Below are 25,134 nucleotides of genomic sequence, written 5' to 3' on the forward strand. Positions count from 1 at the left end.
GATTTTTAAAAAATTCTTTACTGAATAGCCTAGTATTAAATTATTTGTATCCTTTTTGATTTTTAGGTGATCCTGAGCAGTCCTAAGAAAGGAAATGAAAAAAATACTAAAAACATTTTTAGCATAACCAGATGTGAATTTGCCATGTGAATTCTGGCATGGGGAATTGATTATGAAGTAACATGATACTGTGAATTTATCCATGTATGGTATCTTTGCAGAAAAGATTTAACCTGACAGGCCTGACTGCTGATATTTAGGAAGGCATGCCTGCAAAGCTGGCCCTTGGCTGGCATCTGGGATCTTTGATTTGGGAAGGTTCCCAACCTCGAAACTAATAAGAGTAATTCACCTTGCCTAGACTGTTCACGCAAGCACTATGGTTTATGCTGAACACCTGCTTTCATTCTGGGAGTCTGGAATTTTGCTATGTGCCAGGCAGAGACTGCCTGCATGACCAGTTCCCAGTTAAAACCTTGAGCACCAACTCTCTCAATAGCTTCCCTGATTGGCAGCATTTCACATGTGTTGCTAGGGGTATGAAGCAAACCCTGTGTGACTCCACTGGGAGTGGAAACTTGGCCTTAGTTTTTTCCTGGAGTTTGGCCCACGTAACTTCTACTTTTGCTGTTTTTACCTTGTATCCTTTTGCTTTAATACATCATAGCAGAGTAGCACTATATACTGGGTCCTGTGGGTCCTCCTAGTGAATCAGCAAACCTGGGGAGGGGGTGAGTTGGGAGCTCTCAATGTGGCACTTTATTGGTGGTAATTCAGAGGAGAACCACGTGTTGTTGGTATTTACATTGTTTGTGAACAGTAGGGCTCAGCGTCACAACACTTGAGAGGCAATGCTGGTGGTAGTACTCAAACATTCTTTCTCAGTGCATCACGTAAGACTCTTTCTCCAAGTCATCCAAAGAATTGCCAGTTATGGGCTTGCTACCTGTTTTTATATTTAAAGGTTAGTTCTTTAACTTTCTTTTCTTAAAGAAACTTTCTCTTAATCCCCAATGATTAGCACTGTGCCCAGTTTAATAAATGTTGGATTTAACTGAAGAGGCCTCTGGCAGAATGTGAAGCCTTTGATCTTTCCTAGCCCCGTCCCAGCCCTGCCTCCCTGCAGTGTCTACACCCACATCCCCTGTTCCCTAACACGCGTACTGAGAACTGTGCCAGGGCTATTATATAACTCCAAATATTGATGTCTACCTAGCTCCTTTTTGCAAAACAAGAAGAAATTTCATCTTTAGAATTTGTTTATGGCTAAGTACTCAACTGTTAGCATAACTATTGTGTATATTTGACCACATTTAACAGTAATGATTTTTAGTATTTATTATATGAGAGAGTCAGAATCTAAACTCCCATCTGTGTGTAATCATGGCCCTAATAAATCGAAAAGTGGAGTATGCATATGCCAAATGAATTGACCATGCTGTCTGAAAAAAACTTTTAAATAATAAAAATATTCTCCAGCTTTGGTGCCATAAATCTTGTCCACCTTTCACGTGTAGCCAACAAATTGTAAATTGCTCTTCCCCTTCCTTTTGAAGGTATTGCCATACCAGTTGTGATGTCAGTGCTATAGCTGGCTGACATTTAAACACTTAGGGCAGATTCTGCTATTGTTTAAGTTTTACGATGCTCTCAGCTCATGGTTCTAGAAAGCCACAAGTTCGTATGAGTACACATTGGGCTGGATAATTGCTCCTGTAAGTCTGTATCAGGTAAGGAAAGATCAGGAGGAATTGTGCAGGTAACTCAAAGCAAGAACCCACACTTTCTTAACCTCCACTCACCTTCATTTTGTCTAAAATGAAGAACCAAGTTTCTGCATTTCTGAAGCTCTAGAAGTCATTTAATTGTTTTTAATTTTTTTTTTAAGTTTATTTTTGATAGGGGTGGGACGGGCAGAAAGAGAGGGAGACAGAGGATCCAAAGTGGGCTCTGGGCTTACAACAGAGAACCCTATGTGGGGCTCAAACTCATGAACCATGAGATCATGACCTGAGCTGAAACTGAACACTTAACTGACTGAGCCATCCAGGTACCCCTAGAAGTTATTTTTAAATATAAAGTATTTTTATATGAAAGTGCTAAAACGTACCTATTTACTTGCAGGGAAACCAAAACTTCTTGCCCAGTCTTCTGACAAAATCTATATTGTATACCTAGCAAATGCATGATTTAAAATGTAATAACTAGCAGCAAGAGTAAAAATTTTCTCTGGGAAACTTCCTAGAGAAAAAAAATAATCTGATTCAAACATGTTAGTAGATGCTCTTTGAGCTGAAGACAATAGGAAGTACTTGAGAAACCACCCAAGGATCTTCTTACTTGGGTGTGGGTAGCAAACTCAACTCTAGATTTAATCTAATATGTGGAATGTCTAGCTACTAATGAGACAGGATGGGCATCCCTGACAGCAGACCTTTTCAAAGAATATGTGTGTTAGACCAACATAATCCTCAAACAATGGCCATCAATGCATTGTAGGCAGACCGGCATTGGTCCAGAAACATTAGTCATTGGTCTACAAGTAGATCATCGTAGAAATTGACAGTATTTAGAAACTTCTGTAGTAACTTGACATAGCATGGCATCCAAATATGTGATAATTTTTCTAGTAAATCATTGTACTGTATTTTGTAGAAGTGATGGTCTGTGATAGATTGGACTTTTTTTTTAACAGCCTTTTGCCACACATAGTTTAGGAATGTTTATTAAAAATTCAGTTTCCTGGAGCTCCTGGGTGGCTCAGTTGGTTAAGTGTCTGACTTCATCTCAGGTCATGATCTTACAGTTCATGAGTTTGAGCCCCACGTCAGACTCTCTACTGTCAGTGCAGAGCCTGCTTCAGATCCTCTGTCTCCCTCTCTCTGCCCCTCCACGTGTTCCCCCCCTGCTCTCAAAAATAAATGAACTTTAAAGAAATTTTTTTAATTTAATTTTATTTTAATTTACATCCAAATTAGTTAGCATATAGTGCAACAGTGGTTTCAGGAGTAGATTCCTTAATGCCCCTTACCCATTTAGCCCATTCCCCCCTCCCACAACCCCTCTATTTGTTCTCCATACTTAAGAGTCTTTTATGTTTTGTCCCCCTCCCTGTTTTTATATTATTTTTCTTTCCCTTCCCTTATGTTCATCTGTTTTGCCTCTTAAAGTCCTCATATGAGTAAAGTCATATGATATTTGTCTTCCTCTGACTAATTTTGCTTAGCATAATACCCTCCAGTTCCATCCACATAATTGCAAATGGCAAGATTTCATTCTTTTTGATTGCTGAGTATACTCCAGTGTGTGTGTGTGTGTGTGTGTGTGTGTGTGTGTGTGTATGTGTGTGTGTATAGCTACCAACAATGCAAAAGAGATCCTCTTTCTCCGCATCCTCGCCAACACCTGTTGTTGCCTGAGTTGTTAATGTTAGCCATTCTGACAGGTGTAAGGTGGTATCTCATTGTGGTTTTGATTTGTATTTCCCTGATGTTGAGTGCTGTTGAGCATTCTTTCATGTGTCAGTTGGCCGTCTGGATGTCTTCCTTGGATAAGTGTCTATTCATGTCTTTTGCCCATTTCTTCACTGGATGATTTGTTTTTTGGGTGTTGAGTTTGATAAGTTCTTTATAGATTTTGGATACTAACCCTTTATCTGATATGTCATTTGCAAATATCTTCTCCCATTCTGTCGGCTGCCTTTTAGTTTTGCTGATTGTTTCCTTCACTGTGCAGAAGCTTTTTATTTTGATGAGGTCCCAGTAGTTCATTTTTGCTTTTGTTTCCTTTGCCTCTGGAGACATGTTGAGTAAGAAGCTGCTGCAGCCAAGATCAAGGAGATTTTTGCCTGCTTTCTCCTCAGGAATTTGATGACTTTCTGTCTTATGTTTAGGTCTTTCATCCATTTTGAGTTTATTTTTGTGTATGGTGTAAGAAAATGGTCCAGGTTCATTCTTCTGCATGTTGCTGTCCAGTTTTCCCAGCACCACTTGCTGAAGAGACTGTCTTTATTCCATTGGATATTCTTTCCTGCTTTGTCAAAGATTAGTTGGCCATAAGTTTGTGGGTCCATTTCTGGGTTCGCTATTCTGTTCCATTGATCTGAGTGTCTGTTTTTGTGCCATGAGGAAATTTTTTTAAAAATGCAGTTTCCTGGATCCCAACATACACTAGTGGCACTCAGATCTCTGGAAATGGGAACAAGTCTCAGGAACTGACATTTAGCATGCTGCCCTGGTCATTCTTTTTCATGCTGAAGTTTGAGAACTGCTTTAGGAGAGGAGCCAATAACGTGGCTAAGATATTTAACTATGAGATTAACTTCTGAAAGCTATCCACTCTAATACTCTAATGACCAGAGTTGCAAAAGTGGCAACTCGTACACATTTGACTACAGCCCTCAGGGAGGAGTTTCTTTTACTGGCTGACAACACAACCCAGGTAAACGGAGACTGGTCCAGTTCCATTGCTAGTTTTCGAGATGCCTTTGTGCAAGACACCCTCAAAGGCTCTTCACTGCCATCTGCAGGAAAGTAGTTGTCATAATTGTATTAATGAAAGGCATCTAGGTATGCGAGGGATGCCAGGACCCTTCAATGCAGTTCCTTGTGCAAAGCTGGCATAGCCACGTATCATGCCCAGGGGAGGGAAAGCAGCCAGCTTCCAGGTGTTGCAGTTCAAGAACTTGTTCCATAGCTCCTGATTAAAACACTGAAGCTGGAGCACCTGGGTGGTCAGTCAGTTAAGCATCTAACTTCTGCTCAGGTCACGGTCTTGTGGTTCGTGAGTTTGAGCCCCACATCTGGCTCTGTGCTCTCAGTGTAGAGCCCACTTCGGATCCTGTCTCTCTCTCTCTCTCTCTCTCTCTCTCTCTCTCTCTCTCTCTCTCTCTCTCAAAAGTAAACATTAAAAAAATACATATTTTTGAAAAATGAAAACACTGAAGCCATTCTCAACACCATAGACACAGGTCCTGTGACACTCCCTGATGAAGAACATACACATTGTTTGTTGCAGGTGTAAGGTAACCAGAAAAAAGTTGGGGGATTTAGTTCGCCCTGGGCACATGGCTTTCTCATTTGCAATGTGAGTTCCTTACAGATGATTTTATGAGGAGGGGACAAAATGTTCCTAGAGCAGTAATTATCAGAAGGAGGGAGACTCAATTATCGCCTGTGCTGTATCTTCAGGTACTGATACCCGCTCTCCTCGGTGACTTCAGGAGGAAGGTTCTTGCCCTTAGCTCCACCTGAATCGCTGTCACCTTCGGCCTTCCCGAGGAAGGGGTCACAACCCGGCAGCAAGTCAGCCATGGAAGAGGAAGAAGAAGAAGTGGGTTGTGGGAGGAAAAGAGGAGGAACAGACCAGTAGCTTGAAGTTTTGACATAGCTCTTGAGAACAGTTTTGCTTTTGAGACTTTGAACAGAAGCACCTCCTTCTCTCTGTTAGGAATATCTTTTACTCTCAGCCACACTACTACGTCATGGCTCTCAAGTCATACCTTTACCGGCTTCTAAACAGGATGCCATTGTCACCTCTGGACCAGCATCCCTTTCTCCTGCTTCCCTGTCTCCCCTTGTCTGCCAGGCTGCCCCATAGGTGCAGGCCTCACCTCCCTGAGCAACTCCTCTGAACCCCCAGACAACATTTGGCCCCTGCTCTCTTCTCTCCCAGTGGCCCTTATGCGTGAATTTCTCTGGCTGTAAGGGTTTTCATGGTTGATTAATTAGAAATATAACTGTCCTCTGCAGATAGATACTGCCTCTAACAGGAGCTAACTGTTACCACCATCTTTTTTTCATAAAGGATACCTCTTTCCTAAAAGGCATAAGCATATATATTTGCTTGAAGTTTAAAGGATGTGAACAAAGGTGGTGGTGGTGCTGGGAAAAGAAAGCCCCCTAGCCTAGGATGAGGTTTGATAGCACTCTATTTGCAACATAGGGAGATAATTTTGATATTATGAATCTTAAACTCTCTTTCCCAATTCCATCTCTTTCCATTCATATGTTTTATAATCAAGAAGCTATTTTATAGCCCTTGTTTTTTTTTTTAAAACATGTGTTTGTTTGGAACGTAAGAGCCCCACTCTTGCAAATGAGAACAGAACCTGTCTGTGGACTGCAACACGTGAACTTGGAGAATGTAAACCTTACTCACTAGATTATGTCTTGTTAAGTACAGTAACTGTGCCTCCCACAATAATCCTATGAATCCTATGAATGTATAACAGTACCACATCTCAGGCCCCCACAGCCCCTGAGCCACAAACAGGCCACTTGCTGGAGGTTCTGACACTGCCACGGTAAAAGTAACAGGAAAACGAGCCCAGGGCAAGTGCCTGTTGCTACAGTCATTCCGTCCACCACACTCCAGAACGTTCTCGCTCCTGCTGGGAGTTGTTCATTGGCTTCTAACTTTCTTTCCGCGGCAGGAATCCTCATCATGATGTCCATGTGCAGCGAAGTGCACGTGTATGAATACATCCCGTCCATCCGGCAGACGGAGCTGTGCCACTACCACGAGCTGTACTACGACGCGGCCTGCACGCTCGGCGCGTACCACCCGCTGCTCTACGAGAAGCTGCTGGTGCAGCGGCTGAACACGGGCGCCCAGGGGGACCTGCACCGCAAGGGGAAGGTGGTCCTGCCGGGGCTCCGGGCGGTGCGCTGCCCTGCGCCCAGGCGCGTCGGTCCGCACTCTTGAAGAGGGGCTCTTGAGAGCCCATGTGCAATAAGGTACTACTGTCGTACTCTGAGTCCCAGAAGAATACTTGAAGATATATTTTAGGCAATGTAGTCTTCAGTCTTTAGACTGTAATTTAGTGGTGGCCGCGAGAATTCCTCTTTTTCTAAGCCATTGAGTATTTATTACTACTTTGAATACAGAAATGGAGTTTAAAAGGAAAAAGCTCAAGAAAGATGCAAAAAAAAAAAAAAAAGAAAAGAAAGAAAAAGCAAATGTGTGACGAATGGGTACTGTACCTCCAGAAATGTTAGCCTTTTCTTATGCCGTGGGCACCCCTTATCAGTGTTGGTTTCAGCTACAAATTTCTTTCCATGATATACCTGATACTATGAAATGGTTTATACACCCTTGTCAAGGTACGGTATCTATAGCACCTAATGTGTCCCTTGTACATTCATTCGTTATTAAATACCCTAGAGTTTATGACAACCATCTGAATTATCACTCAGATGTGTTTAACAGCAGAATCCCCAGTATATGTTGAGAGATGCACATGTTCCCCAACCGTTGCATATTCCCCAGTTCCATTTCCCATTGCCCACTGAATTTTTGCTTTGTTTCTAAAACCATAAAGCATCCATCTCAAGCAGTCCAAGAAAAAGCCACTCCTGGAATAGCACTGCAAAGGAGACACTTTGTTTTCCTGCAGTATTTTCTTACTCTGGCAAGTAGACACAGAATCACTGGGCTGGCTGCAGGGTGGCCCGGGACCAGGATGTTCCCAGCTCCAACTTTTGCGCACTGTACCTCCTCGGCTGCCAGTTCTCACAGCCCTTACGCTGTTACACTCCAGACACTTGTGACCCCCTTTTCCGTGAGGAAGGGCTCCTTCCAATCTAGAAGAATTTCGGAGCCTTCACTCTGTGCTTCTGGGGATGCACACCTGTCTCTTTCATGGGGATTTCTTTCAGGTCAATATCAGCTACTGGAAACCTAGCAGTGATGTTCTGGATTTTCACTAATTCTCCCTACAGACAGACAGTGAGGAACCCTGCCCCTGTTTTCACAGATATATTTTATGTCAGCAACACACAAGCCACATAATTAAGTAAAATTGTGTGAAAAGGTTGCTCTTTAACAAGAAGGAAAATACCTACATGCTTGAGAGGCAACAGCTCATAGAGGGAAGGAAGGTGTCACCCCAGTGCATTAACTGTATTCGGTTCTGTTTTCTTTTGGTTTTAATCTCAGCTTTTGTCACTGATACATTGAAAAATAGGTTTTTTTGCTATGAATGTAGTGAAACAGAAACATTTTGGAATACCTTAATTAAACATACTATCTCTCTATATAACCGAAACATTTTTCAGCAGTACACATAAGACTTCTTTTCATTAAAAATCTGTTCTCCCTTGCAAGCGTGTAGATGTCAAGAGAGTTTTGTGGGAAAGTTTTTTTTTTTCTTTTTTCTTTTTTGTTCCAGGATTGGTTTTTTCCTGAGTGCTTTCAAAACTACTTTCTTGAGCAAGAATGGTTTATAGAAATTGACAGCTTCTGTTTGGTTAGGCTAACTCCCCAGAAATCAGGTTAGGTAATAGACATCTCCTATGGCTTATTATGATAGTGAAGTGTAGGAATAACTGAAAAGTTTTAATCATGACGGTATCCACTAAAAGCCTATTTTTAGAACTTTCTTTCTTGAACTATGAAAATAGATTCATAATTTTATCCTACACATTAGCTTATGTGTGAGCAGACATGGTCAAGCCACTTTTCTCTCTGGTTTCCTGAAAGACCTTAGTTTTGTCCCCATGTGGAGTAAGGAGTTCAGTGACTGGATGCTGGTGAGGTAACTCTGATCACGGTGAGTGAGCAGTCCTCCTGTGGCCTTGGTTCTCCCTGGACCTTCCAGGCTCTGCCTTCAAATGCCCATGACATTGAAGTTCCTTTGATAGCCTTCCTGGTGGATTTCCTTCTGACCTTCTTTTTATCCAGGACAACCCCCTTCAGTGACATAAGAGCTTGGCTAAAGGAAAATTTATCGGGGTCAATATAAATATTCAAGTTCAGAAGCCCCAGAAAACACTTCAAAGATTTTTAAATAGCATTTTGTTGTAACGTGTGTACTTTAAAAAGTCCTTTCAGTCTCACTGAGGTTACAAGAAAGACTGAAGAGCATAAAGGAAATTTAATTAAAATTTTTGAATTTATTATGGCCTTAAAGACTCTTGGGAATCAGGATCTGTTAAACATTCAGAAAATGTGGTACACATATTAATATAGCATGGCTGAGCATTCTTCTGTTTGAAAGTTTAAATTGTTTAGCCTCTCAAAAATATCAGGCAGTTACAGTTAACATGATGACTGCATCTGGTATTAGCTAAATTGGTCCTAAGTGGTAGTATTTTGCCAGACATTGATTAAGTCCTTCTAGGCTACATTTACTGAACTGCAATAAACACACAGCTCTTCTGTGGAGTAGTTAACAATAAATGCTGTCCTATTACATTTCTCCCAGGCTCTGTCCCTTCTAAAATGCTCCATCCACTTCTGGAAGGGACACTGATAAAATCCTTAAGGTTCAACCTGAAACCATTATCTTCAATTGAAGATAATTTCAGGAGATCTTTGGTGGTGGTGGTTGTTATCACAAAGAAACAAATGTTGACCAAGAATGACAAGGCAACTTTATCTAGATTTTCCCTGACTAGTTTCCCCAGTTCCTCTACCAGGTATGAGGATGGGGTTTAATAGGTGTTGAAAGCTCACTGTCCCCAGGGAATACCAGTGCCAGCCCTGCGTACCTGACCTTCCCTCCAGCCCAAGTCCTTAACAAGACTGCTTTTATCGGGAACTTTGTGCATAGGCCAAGAGGTGGTCAATTAAAAGTTGCATATATGCACCATGCAACATCAAGGGCATGTATTAAAATGAATATAAAATGTATTAAAAGTGAGGGACTTTTGCACATCTTCCAATTATTGGGTCTTTCCTTGTCTGCCTGTATGTAGAACTCCAGGAGCCCTGCGTCAGTCACAACACTTCCAGTGTCTCCTGCCCTAGGTCTCTGAGCCAGACATTTAATCAATCCTGAACTCACCAGTAATAATCTGTCATTGTAGCCATAGTGTCTGGACAAAGCAATGCTGAAATAATCGTTAGCATTTTCAAAATTGGGAAATAAAAGTAACAGTTTGAAACTACCATGGGATTGCTCTGTTACGTGTTTATGAGCCAGTTCCTTCCAGTGGAACAGATTAATACCTTATGTTGTTAGCTGACCCTTCCGGGCAGGAACACGTACATCCACTGAATTAATTAGGTCTAGGTCCTGTTCGGCTGCATTAAGTGAGATCAGTCTCACGTGAGTAATGGCATATGATGGAAGCATTTTTTATGCACAAGTGACATGATTCAAGTTCTCTCTCCAGCCTGTCTTAGAGATCAACACACAGTGCATGTTCAAGGCTGATAGGTAGAGTGACCTGGTCTCATTTCTGCTCAACTATGGGAAGAGGCAGAGAGGGAGGTAGGGAATTATCGAGAAATCCATGACAGGCCAAATAGTCTCTGAATATATTCTGATACTCTGTCACATTATCCGATTCGACTTCCCACTTTCTGATAGGTTAGAACTCTTTCTCAGTTGTGACAGCCGACGAAGGCAGCTACATTTAGAAGTTAACTGCTTAGGTAAAATGTGCCTGCGTTCAAACTTGTTTCTTTTTATACTCTGGACATTTCCATTGTGAAAATATTCTGCATGTTCTTGTCACTTGGGCATTATTTACACAATTGGTAAATGAAAGGTATCTCTCTGTGAATTCAAGGATAAAATGTAAGTTCTGATTCTTGTTTTCTTAAATAAATGAAGCCTTTTAGTAAGACGTAATAATCCAGCATACTCTTCTACAAGCTTGGAATGATAGAATTTAAAGAATTAAAGACATTGCTATAGTTCTTACTTTTGTTACAAAAGTGTGCATGTAGATATAGTTATATAATTGTATATATACGTATCTACACACATGTTGGTTTTATATTGTCTTTTTTCATCAAACTTTTCCTAAAACCTTTACAACCAATTTTATTTTAATTATGCAAACACCAGTGTTTTAATAGAAAAACGTAAATGTTATATGTCCTTCTATTAAAAAAAAATTCGGTCTTCCCACACACTGATATTTTACACACCCTGGGTATGTTAAAAAGTATGGCAGAAATATTTAAAAGGCACTATGCAGGTAGAACCCTGAACACTGTGGCCTCATCAGAATGTGACGCCGAACATTGATGAGAAGGTTATTTATTATATAGCTCATGGCTTTTACAAGGTTGGGGGCAAAAGTGAATATTGGCTTCGTGGAAAATAGTCTTCTTACCAGGTAGGTTTCACACAAATTAACTGCACTGATAGTGCTAACACCTAACATTTCTGATGCCGCACATCTTGTTCTACTCCAGATAAAACATGTATGACATTTTTCCGGTGGGAACCAGTGAACTTTTTTAACAGCTTTGGGAATTTTTTTGTATGATAATTTTTAAACTGGAATGTGTACCCTTCAAACTAATGAAGGCCTGAGGTTTTTCCAGGAGTCACATTTTAAAAGTGTTTGTATACATTTTAACACCTTTGATATTTTCTATTTTGGTTTTGTATATTTTTATGTATACACAGTGTACAGACTTTTTTCTTGTAAATAAAACATGTTTTCATTTGTCTAGAAGTTTCTGTGTTTTAATTTGTAAAAGTCGCGGATACAAATGAGCGACCGGCAGAATCCCGAGCCATCCCTAGGAGAGGGCGGCACAATGCCAAAATCTCATTAGAAATTTGTACACAAGGTAACAACAGCATGCCCTGGAACTGAGAGTAGGGCCACCCCTGGGGCCTCAGACCGGAAGCAGGGGCCGTCTTCATCCAAGGGGTAATTGTCAAATGCAAAGAACCACAGTGGCAAAAACAAGCAGGAAAGGCGTATTAGGCTCACGTATCTTTAGGTGGAGTTAGTAGCCCAGCATTATGGTTAATTTATCGCCTTGGGAGACTCTTCCTTAGCTTGACAGGGTTTCGGGTCTTAGAAAAAATATGTAAGTTATTATATATATGTAAAATACATGTAAGTTATTAGAGGGAAGGCCTAGGGACAGTGAAGTCACCTTAACCCACTGCAATGTCAGATCAGCCTTGGTATTTTTGTGCTTGCTGTGTGAAGGGAAAATCGGTTAATCAGGCTCCTAGAAAGAAATTCCCAGTCCTTTGTGCTTTCTGGGTGGAATGTAAAGGGAGCCTTGAAGGGAGGCGTTCGGGGTATTTGATGTGAGGACTGACATGAGCAGCTGGGGAATTCGGGAGACATAAATCACCTCTGACTGTTGTGCTGAATCAGAGAGGGCTCCCACTACCTTTGTGTTACTGTCATTTTTCTTTTCCCACAACATGACTGCCTGCTTCCAGATCATTAAAACGCAGGCCTTGCCCTGAGGGCCCTGATTAGAAAGATGCTCAGAGAGCAGCCAGTGATGAGCCGGCCCCTCCCTGGACATGGAGGTGCCTCCTCGGGGGACTGGCTGGTGGTCTCTGCCGTCTGGATGCTCTTGGGAGGACTGAGTGGGGAGAACAGGACCAACTTTGGGTAGGCTGCACAGAGATGAGGGAGGAACAAGGGGAAGGAGACGGGGATGAAGAACAGGGTAAGGAAAGGGAAGGCTGAAGTGAGGGGGAGTGAACTACAAGTGCCAGGGATCTTTGACACCACTTGCATAGCAAAGGCATCCGGTCAGAGACAAAACTGCCTCCTGGCTAAAAGCTCAGCAGGCTGACTGAGCTCTGTGCACTTAAATGTTGTGTTCGAGAGACCCTGGAGCACAGAGCCCTGCAGGCCAAACGCCCTCCTGCACTAAACGTCTACTGGCCCCTCATTGCCTGGAACAGGGGTTGGCAAACGGCAGCCCACAGCCTATTTTTGTAAATAAAGTTTTATTGGCACACAGCCCTGTTCACTTGTTTACATGCTGTCTGCGCTGCTGCATACAAAGAGCTTAGTTGCGACAGAGACCTCACAGTCCACCTGCCAAACCTAAAACATTAATTATCTGGCCCTTTACAAAAAGGTTTGCCACCTCCCATTACAAATACAGAGGCCCCCACCCTTATTCATGGTTTTGCTTACCATGGTTCAGTTTCCCAAGGTCAGCTGTGGTCCAGAATCAGATGATCTTCCTGACCTATCACCAGGAGGTCAGCAGCAGTCTAACGCTATGTCACAATGCCTACATTGTTCACCTCACTTCATCTCATCATGTAGGCATATTATCATTTCACATCATCACAAGAAGGATGAGTATGGCACAATCATATACTGAAGACCACATTCATATAACTTTTATTGCAATGTATTGTTACAATTGTTCTATTTTATTATTAGCTATTGTTCATCTCTTACCATGCCTAATTTATAAATTAAGCTTTATCATAGGTACATATGTATTAAAAATACATAATATATATAGCACTAAGTACTATCATTGGTTTCAGGAATCAATCAGGGTCTTTGAATATATCCCCTAGAGATAAGGTCGGGGGTTGGGGGCACTGTACAATTTACCAAGAACTATTTAAGCAAGACTTGTAGTAGATGGTTGCACATAGATCTCACAAAATCACCTTCTAAGGCAGATATTATATTAGCCCCAGGAAAGTTGGGACTCAGAGAGGTTAATTCATCAGTGTATAATCACACAGCCAGGAAATGACAGAGGTTGGCTTGCAACCCTTGTCTGACTTCAGAGCCCACAGTTGGAACCATTATGTTAGGCTTTTTAAAGCAGTCTCTAGTACCTAGAGGTACTGCCTTAATATTCAAGTATCCCATACCCCAATAGTCCAAGGGCTCAGCTTTTCAGGATAATTATATTTTGAATATTTTGAGAAACCGTGCTATGAAATGTATGGAGATTAACAAAGGATTCAGGCTTTTCAAGTTCTCTGAATACCCAGAACACTAAAATGCATCTAAACTACATGTGTCAGGCAAGTACAACTTTCATTTTGTTATTAGAAGCCAGTGTCTATGTTCGTCACACCTAGTGAGTAGAGTACCTCTTATGTGGAGTAGAGAAAGCACACGCACAGAGGCCTGGCGTTCCATCAACTGTATTCCCAGCTACTGTCCTAACTAAATTGCATCATGCTGGAGAAACAAGCAGTACTTAACCTGAAAACAATGAGATGCCAGCTGAGAAACTGATCACAAAAATAAAAGAAAAATCAATGACTTTGAGAAATGTATTCCTGTCATTACTGACTTCCTGATCCTCACAAGGAGGGAGAAGAAAAGAGGATTAGAACAACAGCATGCCCCTTGGCTGTCTTAAAAACAATGCTGGCCTAAAGTCACTGCAGAAGGTACTTTGGAACTGCTCTTCTCCTCTATGAACCTGTTTGAGTGAGGTCTGGCACAGAGCATCTAGGGGAAGACACACAGTCACCTTGGAAGCCATATTGGGTGGCAGTAAACGAAGAACCAGCGGCCATGGTACTGTGGCTGCCTCACCATAGGCGCTCCAAGAGGCTGACCTAGGCTCAGAGCTGACCTAGGAATCCTGAGCAAGCAATGGTGTTCTGGACAGCTGTCATCTACACGGCGGGAGTGTACGAGAAGCATAGCTAGTTTTTTTCATAACTAAACATTTCTATCTTAATTCCCTTTCCCAACAGAAGGTAAAAGCTACCATATTTCATCTCGTCTAAGACATCACTAAGTATGAGATACATCTTTCTTTTGTGTACCACTAGGGGAGAAAATGCTGTAATTAGTGAGAATTTGTGTGCTGTCAAACACAGTAGCTACAAGCCACACAAGTCTATTGAACAGCTGAAGTGTGGCTCATCAGATTTGAGATGTGAAATGTAAAATACACCCTGAATTTCCAAGACTATGAAAAATGAATGTAAAATATCCTAATCATTGTGTTATACTGATGACATTGAAGTGGCATTTTAGACATTTTGGGTTAAATAAAAATACATGAAAATTAATTTTACTTGTTCCTTTTTACATTTTTAACATGTTTACCAGAAGATCTGCAGTAGCTACACTCACGTTATATCTCCAGGAAACAGGAGTTACTTTGAACTCGTATATTTGCTGAAAAGACTTTTAGGCTTATTGGCAAATTTTTATGACATTAGCATGCTTGTATATATAGAAAAGCAAAATACAAGTGGAACACGTTACTTAAGGTATTCTTAAAACATTTGTATTCACAGGTTCTCTCTTCTGAGTCACTTTTTGGATAAGAGTCATTGATTTTCCATGATTTTTCAACCCACAGTTGTCCTCTACACTATCAGAAGCAATGATGATACACCACTTCTAAAGGGTGTACTGCTATCATCTTCAGGATTTTCTTCGGAGCTACTTCGGAGCAGATATAGTCTGCAATTTTAATGTCCACAAGGAGATAAGAACAAATTCTTAAGACTGCTGACTGGCAAATAGTGATGGCAAAATGCATTTCAACTTCATGGGTGTTAAAATATGAGGGGAAAAAATCTTGGTGTTAATGAAAAAACATATTTCTAATCTAGCTTGGATTTAATCCCATTCTTTCCCAGAGTTGTATTTAAATTCTGGACTGCAAAAAAGTACTTCTGAGGTGGCAGGGTAAGGTCTTCCAGAAATCCCCTCTCTCCATAAAAGCAACAAGAACACTGGAAGAAATTGTTGCAATCAAAATTTTCAGACATTAGGACATTAACTAAGGGATTAAAACAATCCAAGGAGAGTGTATTCAAAAAAAGTGGCTAAATCACAGTAAGACAAGTGAGCTTTGTAGCATTTTTAACTTGCCTTATTCTCTTCCCGTTCTCTCCAGTTCTGTGAGAATCTTGATAGCTATCAACCATAGCAGCCACTGGAGGGCCAGAACAGCTTCTGAGCTTCCTGAAAGCCTCAGAGAACCATCCTTGTTTGACGTTTCTTGCAGCTCACTGCAAAAAGCATTTCTCAGAGAGTGTAGGTCTTTTACCTAACTCAGAGCCATCTGGAGCTAACAGCCTTATCACTAGGATGTTTTTTGAAAACAAGCAGCAATTCTTTAACATCACAGCTGTCTGACAGCTGAATGCTAACCAGTTGAAGCTAACGAGAGGCTGACCAAAAACCTTAGAACAAAATAAACTGGGAAAGAGATGTCTGTAGCAGGCTTTGAAAAAGCTTTGATGTCTTCCTGTGAATCTGGAAGGCTATGCACATATGCAGGGATGTGTGCATGCCCAGAAAAGACCCAATATTCAAATGTTGAAGACATGCTTCAACACACGTTAGACCCCTAGGCAAAGGCTAGGTGGCTTAATGGCTCAAGGCATTGAAAAAAAACCAATCACTAGTTGAACACTAAAATAACTGGGCAGAGACCACAATGGCTGCAAACACAAGGAATACAGACGGTATTTACATAAGTACTTCGAAGAAATCACTAAATAGACAAATAGCAAAAAAAAAAAATAATAATAACCATTAAGAAGGGAGGAGGATCTGATTTCCAGAATTATCATATAATTCTAAATGCCTAGTTTTTAACAAAAAATTTATGAGACATAAGACAAATAAGAAAGTACAGTCCAAAGACAGGAAAAAAAAAAAAAATCTATAAGGAAGACAGATGTTGGACTTACTGGACAAAGACTTTAAATCAGCTATTATAAATATGTTCAAAGAACTAAAGATAACCACGTCTAAATAATTAAAGAAAAGTGTAAGAACAATGATTCACAAAATTAAATATCAATAAATATATAGATATAGATATTATAAAAGTAATGAAATAGAAATTTTAGAGTTGTAAAAGATGATACCTGAAATTAAAATTTAGCTAAAGAGGCCCAAAGCAGATTTTAACAGGCAGAAGAAATCTTTAATGTATTTGAAGATATATAAACTGGGCTTCACGAAAGTAAAAACCTTTATGTTTCAAAGGACACCATCAAAAAAGTGAAAAGGCAAGTCATAAAATGGGAGAAAATATTTGCAAATCACACATCTTATAAAGGTCTAGTATCTAGAATATACAAAGAACGTTTACAAATGTATGATAAAAAACATAGAAGCCCAATTTAAATGAAGTGATAATTCTATGCAGAAGATGTACAAATGGGCTTGCATCCCATGAAAAAATGCTCAACATCATGAGTCATTAGGGGAATGTAAATCACAATCTCATAATACACTTGGCACACACAAGAATGTCAATAATAAAAACCAGACATGACAAGTATTGCTGAGAATGTGGAGAAATTTGAACACTCTTACTCTTCTTCTGGGTTGTAAAATGGTATGTCTGCTTAGGAAAACAGTTTGGTGGTTCATCAAAAAATTAGATATGATGACCAAATGCCCCAGCAATTCCATCCTAATCTCTGGAACCTGTGATTATAATATGTTACATGACAAAGGTATTGTGGTGCCTGGCTGGCTCAGTCAGTAGAACATGTAACTCTTAATCTCAGGGTTGTGAGTTCAAGCCCCACATTGGGCATAGAGCTTATTAATTAATTAATGAATTAATTAATCATTAATTAAAGCAAAGAATTCGCACATCGCAAAGGATAGTAAGATTGCAGGTAAGATTAATCAGCTGACCGCAAAATAAGTAGATTTATTCTGGATGATGAAGGTGGGCCCAATGTAATCTTTAAAGTAATCAAAGAATTAGGGAAAGATACAAATAAGGAGATCCAGAGAGGTGGCAATGGATAAAGATCATTTCCCAGAGTTTCTGTCTTTGGTGATGAAAGAAGAAAACTATGAGCCAAAGACTATGGGCAGCCTCTCCAAGCTGGGAAGGGCAAGGAAGGGAGAGCCTCTGGAAGGGAATGAAGCTCTGCTGGCACCTTGATTTTAGTCCAGTGAAATGAATTTCAGACTTCTAAAATACAGAACTATAGGATAAGAAATTTTGTCATAAGCCAGTATTCATGGTAATTTGTTGCAGTGACCATGGAAAATGAATACAATGCTCAAAATAATTCTAAACATATCCACAGAAAAACTCATACCTGAATATCCATAGAAGCCTATTCATAACAGCCAAAAAGTAGAAATAACTCAAACATCCATACTGATGAATGGATAAGGAAAATGTGGTATATGCATTCAATGGAATTTTTTTTCGCCATAAAAAAGAATGAAGTAGTGATATATGCTACAATGTGGATTAACCCGAAAACATTATATTTAGTGAACAAAGTCACAGAACAAGTATTTTATGTTTCCATTTATATTGAAATGTCTGAAATTAGGCAAATCCATAGAGACCTAAAGTAGATTAGTGGTTCCTGGAGACTGGGGCAAGGGGGGGAATAGGGAATGACTACAGATGGGTATGGGGTTTCTTTTTGGGGTGATGGAATGTTCTGGAAATAGACAGTGGTGATAGTTGCATGAGCCTGTGAATATGCTCAAAAGTACTGAATTGCGCCCTTTAAAAGGTGAACTGTGCAGTATGTTAATTTTATCTTAACAAAGGAAAAATAAATAAGTCTTATTTATTTATACTCAAATGTATTTGTACTTAAAATAAAACTAAAGTTTCATTGAAGTAAAATTCATGACCACATGAGGGAGCAGCTTTCGTGGTCTGAGGCCCTACAGGAAGTGTCTGGTCTCTAGCCATCATTCATCCATGCATGCTGAAATGTCCTCATTGCTGTCTAATGTCCAACCACAGGCCCATCCAAGATCTGCCACCACACCCCTCCCTGCAGTCTCAAAGTCTCTGAAGTCTGGTCCTCTTGCCAGCTATTTTTTTCCACCTTTCAGGCAGGCTCACAAGTCACAGCTGTGTCTTGCTGGAGTGATGGGACAGCCTGGAGTCTCTCTGGTTCATGGCTTGTACAGTTCCATTTGTTACTTTACACCTTCCTGGATGTGGGGTACTATGTATCTCTCTGCCTCCCATGGTTCCCCAGGAAAAGCAAGTCATGTGTTCTCTCTTTTTGGGGAGAGAATCCCACCCTGGGATTGTTTCAATACCCTGACCTTGGAGTCAGCCTAGGGTGGGGAGAGCGGGGGAAATGGCTCCTAGTTCTGGGCCACCAGTGTCTACTTCTCTTGGTTCCACTCTAGATTTTTCTCCCACCTACAGTTTGGAGAATCTTTAGCCAGCCTGGATATAGATGAAACTAGCTCTTCATAATGGCACAGTCTTCCAAATTTTCTCTCTTAAAACCCACTGTAGCTAAAGAAAATCAGAAGCTAAATATCTGACTCTTTATTTCTCTTTATTTTACAGATACATTCCTTATTTGAGGATTGATGGCAACATGCCTTCACCCCCTGAGCTGGAGAAAGAGCCAGGAGTACTAGGGATTACCAGGAAAGAACCTTAAATTACTGTTTCATGATATTATCACCATATACCAAAGTTGCAAAATGGCAAAATTCTGAATGAAACACAAATCAGAAACAGTCATGGTTCAGGGATGTGGTCCCTATTCATGGCGTGCTTTAACTGAATGATTCTACAACACCTGAAGATGTTTGTGAAACTTTCAAATATCAATATGCTGCATTCGTCTTATATACTAGAAATAGTATATACTGATATACTAGAAATAGCTTTCTTTCTGCGAAACATCTGTCTCTCCTACGTGATCAATACAAAATTATAACCGTGGACATACCTGAAGAGCAATAAAACAAATTGCTGAGCTACAGATTAAAATGTATTCCTTAAGTTTACAATGTATCTTCCTTTGCTACTTGTTTATTTGTTTGCTTATCTGCTGCCGTCATTAGCTGATAAGCAATGCTCCATGCCAAAGATTCAAGAGAAGAATGTGGATGATGCAATTTTGTACAGGAAAGTACCAACAATGATAGTTTCCCCCTGTAAATTAGGGATGACTGCTGTATTTGGTGCTGAAATCAATCCCATATCAGATGTGAATTTTGCTTAGGTGGCAGTTCAATAGGGTGTTTGGCTGACACCCTTCCTTGTGATGAAAGGGACACAGGCTCCTCTGACTTGAGGCTCTTCCAATCCCCTGACGGCTTTGGAGCCCTCCACACATTCTCTCCATGTCCCCACAGGATGAGAGAAGAGAGGGTTGGTAGGATGCCATGGGACATTTTAGGGGCCTTGACGCGGTATGTACTACTTCTGCCCACAGTCCCCATGCCTGAATCAGTCACGTACCCCTTGCCTGACTGCCATTGGGAATGTAGTCTAGCCATGGGCCAGCAGGAAGAGAGCAACCTTGTAATATTGCTGGCTCAACAGCTGTTAATTTAAATTGGTATCAGTATTTGGGGGAATGTTACTCGAGAAACTATGTATACCAAAAATGCTAACCAGACCAGGCAGAAAAGAAACTATGAAGACTCATTGGACCTATGGGAGCCAGCTAAATGGACACCAGATAGGAACTTCTGAATCAAAGGAAGATTCTGGAAACACCTTAAGTGGAGATACTGTATACTGGCATTGAAAATGCAGCAACATGAGCTAGCCAAACACAGGTCAATGAATGGTTGTCATGGTGACCAACACCATGGCTGTGGGGGCCTAAGGGCAGTATTTCTTACATTTTTCACACAGAGAAGGTACAAAGCACTCATAAGAAAAAAAATTTCTCCTGGTCCCCCACAGTCGACTCAATTTATCTTTAGTATAATAATGTTGTGATGTGTTTCAATATAAAACTAGGTAAAAGTTCTATATGTTTGTAGTTTTCACACAACTATACATCAAAAACATTTTCGAATTAAACAGGAATTAGCAACCAAATAAATTAAATCTCCATTAGCAACACGGATGTGACCTAATATTGCTTTGTTAAAGCTGAATCACACAAATTGAGTATGGACTGCAATAGGGCAACTCCCTTTAAATTCCTTTATCTATCTATCCTATCATAGACCAAGTCTCCTGACACTTTCTCTTATGTAAAATGTATTTACAGAGTGTGTTTTTACATCATTCAGCATTAAATTTGCATTCCTGTCTCGATAACCCACATTTAAAGTAGTACTACATGAGGCCAACTTGAATATTAAAAGGAAAAAAAAAAAGCAAATACCAAAATATGACAGTGCTTGGCCAGCAAACCATCTTCTGCAGCTAAATCCAGCTTGCTGTCCATTTTTGTAAATAAAGTTTTATTGATAATAGCCAGGCTCATTCATTACACATTGTCTATGGCTGCTTTAATGATACGACAGCAGAATTGAGTAATTGTGTCAGACGCTGTCTCTATGTCTCTCAAAGTCTAAAATATTTACTATCTTGTTGCTTACCAAAAACATTTGTAGATCCAGATTGAGATGCTTTGGAATAGATGTACATTATTGGACTAGTTGTCTATCACTGCCTAAGAATTAACTTTCAGAGAGTTAAATAGCAGCCATTTTATTAAATTTTGTCATTGCATCATTCACATATTCATGCAGCACTTGGCTGATGATTCTTCTGCCCTGTGTACTCAGCTTGTGGATGGGCTGCTCCAAGGGCTCCAAGGTGGCTTCATTCACACATCTGGCATTTTGCAGGGATGGCTAGAAGGCTTAGCACAGCGGGGACCATTGGCCGGAGGTGTCTCCAGTATAGCAGGCTCAGGATTGTCAGACTTCATCAAAGGCCGCCTATAGTCCCCAGCGAGAATACACCAAGATGGCAGGGTTAGAAGGTGGAGACCTCTTATGCTCTATCTTCAGAAGCCTTATAATGTCATTTCTACTACATTCTATTGGTCAAGCAAGTCACCGAAGTCAGCCCGGGTTCAAGGGGAGGAGAAATAGACACCACCTCTTAAAGGCAGGAACAGTAAAGGATTTGCAACCACTTTCTATCTACCCCACCTGTTTCTTGACTATACAACTTAAAATACCCATACAGCAAACACAAAACCCTGAAAATACATCTGAGGAGGCTGATGGATCTGTGATCCCAGTGTGAGAAAAACTGCACAAGAAAGTTACAGGCAAGAGACAAGAACATAAGCAATTGCTTTAATTTTCAATCCGGGGGTCTGTACATGCATTATGTGTATATCTGTATATACGTGTGTATAGGTATAGGTATATATATATATTAGGTATATGTATATATAGGTATAGGTAGGTATATATATATATTACACTGTGTGTGTGCGTTTGTGTGTCTATGTTCTAGCAGAAAGAGCATAGGTTTTGATGATATGGGTAGTCAGAGAGGAAAATCTACATCCTGCTTTTTGCTTATTCATTTATATGATCCAAGTGTGATGGAAATCAGAGCCCCCAAATATCCTCAGCCACACAGGCTAGGATAGTACCCAGCTCTGCAGCAATGTAACCAGCAACAACAACCATGCCTTATGGCAAGCACCTGGAATCACATTATTGATTAGAAAGGCAAGGTTCAGTCCCTGCCTCTTACACTAGCTAGATGACCTTGTGTAAATTACTTACTCTCTTTCAAGTTCAGTTCCCTCACATGTAAAATAAAGTTAATAACAGTACCTACTCATTGAATTATTGCAGTTATTAATTTAGACAGTGCATGTAAATTATTTAGCACAGAGCCTAACACCTAGTGAATATGAATTGTTGGTGGTGGTATTATTATTATCATATTTTGATCTCTTCAGTCTAATACATCTAAATAATTAATAGAAGAGAACACTGATGGATGCTAGACTTTGAAGATGGATGCTTTTTCAGAGAGGTTTCATCTGTTTACATTTGAAAAGTAAAATAAAACTAGGTCTTTGTGATGATGATTTGTTTTCAAGGTGATCTAAACAAAACTCTGCAGGAATACTCTTTCACAAAATGAGAAAACACAGAGAAATATGTTTTTGAACTGTTTTCATTGTTTCTGTCTTCTTGGTGGCCAACTAGCCACCTGGTTGGATGCATTGGACCCCCACCTTCATCATGTAGAAGAAAGGGATGTAGAATTATTCGTTGAGATCCTCACTTACACTTAATATGGATTTGCATTCCCTATTGCCATAGTTCTGCCACAGCCTCTGTCAGTGAACTTTTAAAGACCTCATCTGCTGTCATACTGATATAGGCTTACTGGGTGTGAGAACCCAGAAGGGTATCCCAAAGGACAAGCCAAGAGTGTCCTTGGCTTCTTGCAGGATAGAAATCAAACACTAGTGGGGAAGAAGTGAAAGCAGAATTTATAAAAGATACAGAGAAGAGTGTAGGTATGGACTGAGCATCATGAGAAGACTCGGAAAGGAAAGGAGAGTGAGTCTCCTCTTTAGGGCCTGGGTTTTTACTGAGGATGATGGTCTGGTGCACATGTCTTCTCAGTAATCTGCGAACAAAGATGAGTTTTTAAGTGTTCTCTGTAAGTCCCTTCTGCTGCGGAACCAGGGGTCTTGATGAGTCAGCAGTCTTGAAAAATATTCATGATGACCCCACCCGATCACTCCTGAGATGTTATCTATTGTGCTGGAAGACTCCAAAGAAATCCTTAAATCCACCTTTACAAGGAGGACATACATTATTCTATAAGGTGTGTGTAAGGCAGGGATGCGGATTCTAGCAAGAACAGAAGCAAGGAAAGGAGCAAAAAAAGTTTTTCATGGGTCCTTTTAGTTTCCTTGTCTCAATACCACTTCACAGGGCAAGGCTTCTGACCAGGTAACTAATTTTATGTGCAGAAAGTGTGGTGACAGCTTACGCTCAGAATCTACTGGTTTCACTGGATTCCCTGTGGCTACAGAAGGCAGCATCAGCAAGGTAACAACAACATGGCATATCTGACCCATAACTACCACACGTGGGTCAAGGAACCTTTCATAAACTACTACAAAATACTGGTTCCCCTTTCCATCTCATTAACTGTGGGCTTTGGTCACGCAACTCAGATCAATGGAACATGAATGAATGTATATGCACCTGCCCAAGATATGCATTTTCCCAACCTCATTTCTTTGGTGATGAAAGCAATTCTGCTTTTAAAGGACAGGCCAGAATTTAAACTCTTATTACTGAAAAGTAACTCTTCTATCTAAAAGAAGCCTACATGCTTTACCAGCATGCATTTGGATTTGATGTTCTCTCCTTAGATTAGGCTCTTGGCAGTGGTCCTAGCACATCACTGAGGAATGTCTGCAAATCCTTCAAGGCTGGTGACCACAACCTGTGCCTTGTCCATGTTCCTTCCCTTCCCAGATGTCTTCCAGGAGTCCCCGAGTTCATAGTCTGCCCTGATTCAGTGCTAAAACATTTATTGTACTCCATTAAATGCTTATCAAGAATGATGGAGATGTTAATGGGATATGCATGCAGGATAAAACCTTGACATTTTGATTTATCTCTTGCTGGCTTGGGGCAGTGGAGAACTCTAGAGAAGTTTAAGAGTTCAGTGTGCTACCACAGCACCCAGTGAGGTCAATGGGACAGTGACATTCCAACTGACCAAGAAGTTTCTAAAAGGCAGCACTTGGGATTTAAAGAGTTTTTGAACCCAAATGTCAAGTGTATCATTCCTTTCCCAATGGAGAGGGTCGATAGTTTATGAAGTCCCCCCAGGTGGGGTGCAGGTAGGGCAAAGGCATCTGAGGAGCTTTTGGCAGGGAAAAAAAAACTCCTCTTCCTAGCCCTCATCCTACAAGACCAAAACCAATAACAACACCAAAGCTCTAGGGAGATGAATCATGTCGATCTGATGACTTGAAGCCTGTCTAAAGGTGATGAGAACAAGCTTCTTTTTCCGAGTTGTAGCAGACTTCGTTAGATGTTCTCCAAAAGCCACATTCTTCTCTTCTTCAGGCATTTAGGAAATGTACTCTGAGATGAAAACATGAGTTTCAGTCTTCATTTGTCAGGTGCTGCATCCTAGAGACAGGAGCTACTCTCGTCTCTGCAGTGCAGAGGGGAATACACAGAACCCAGGCACTCAGGGCTGGGAAAGGCAGAGCCAGCAGGCAGTTTCCCACATCTGTGGCCACCACTCCATCATACATCCCATTAGGGAGAGGCAACGTTGGCCCGACTTCTGCACCAGAACATAGATGTGCTCCTGAGGCTAAAAGGTGGCCAGAGTCAGACTTTAGTGGAGTGAGTGGGAAGTCACTGGCCATGAGTCATTTTCCAGGGGCCTTGATACAGAGTGCTCGGCTACCCTTCATCATCCAGTCTCCCTGGCAGTTGTGTGTGGCCACAGGAATGAGTGTAACCAATAGCCAATGCAGTGTGAGTGGTGGCAGTGCTCACCACATCCCAGCCTCCTCCCCTCTTTACAACTAGATGGAGAAGGCCTGTGATCTTGGGAAGCTACATGTTGAAAACAGCTCCACAATGATACATCTCCTGTTAGGTCAAAACAAAACATGTGGTAAAATTATTGCCTAGCGTGACTTGGTAAGCTGGCTGAGGACTTCTAGAGCCTGTGACCTTATAGAAAGTGGTGGAAGAGAGCTAGAAACACTTGTAT

General features: G+C 40.8%; 1 protein-coding gene across 4 annotated transcripts in view; it reads left to right on the forward strand.

Moving 5' to 3' along the window:
- Window positions 1-6,960, forward strand: part of ST6GAL2 (ST6 beta-galactoside alpha-2,6-sialyltransferase 2) — an 80,505-nt gene extending 73,545 nt beyond the window's left edge. For all 4 annotated transcript variants that reach the window (XM_019428479.2, XM_019428480.2, XM_019428478.2 and 1 more), the window contains exon 6: window positions 6,434-6,960. In XM_019428479.2, coding sequence (XP_019284024.2) covers window positions 6,434-6,705 — 272 coding nt within the window. In that variant the 3' untranslated portion in view covers window positions 6,706-6,960. The remainder of the gene's footprint in view (window positions 1-6,433) is intronic.
- The last annotated feature ends 18,174 nt before the right edge of the window (window positions 6,961-25,134 follow it).

Source organism: Panthera pardus, unplaced genomic scaffold (genome assembly GCF_024362965.1).
Source record: "Panthera pardus isolate Hobbes unplaced genomic scaffold, ASM2436296v1 HiC_scaffold_25, whole genome shotgun sequence".
Taxonomy (NCBI): domain Eukaryota; kingdom Metazoa; phylum Chordata; class Mammalia; order Carnivora; family Felidae; genus Panthera; species Panthera pardus.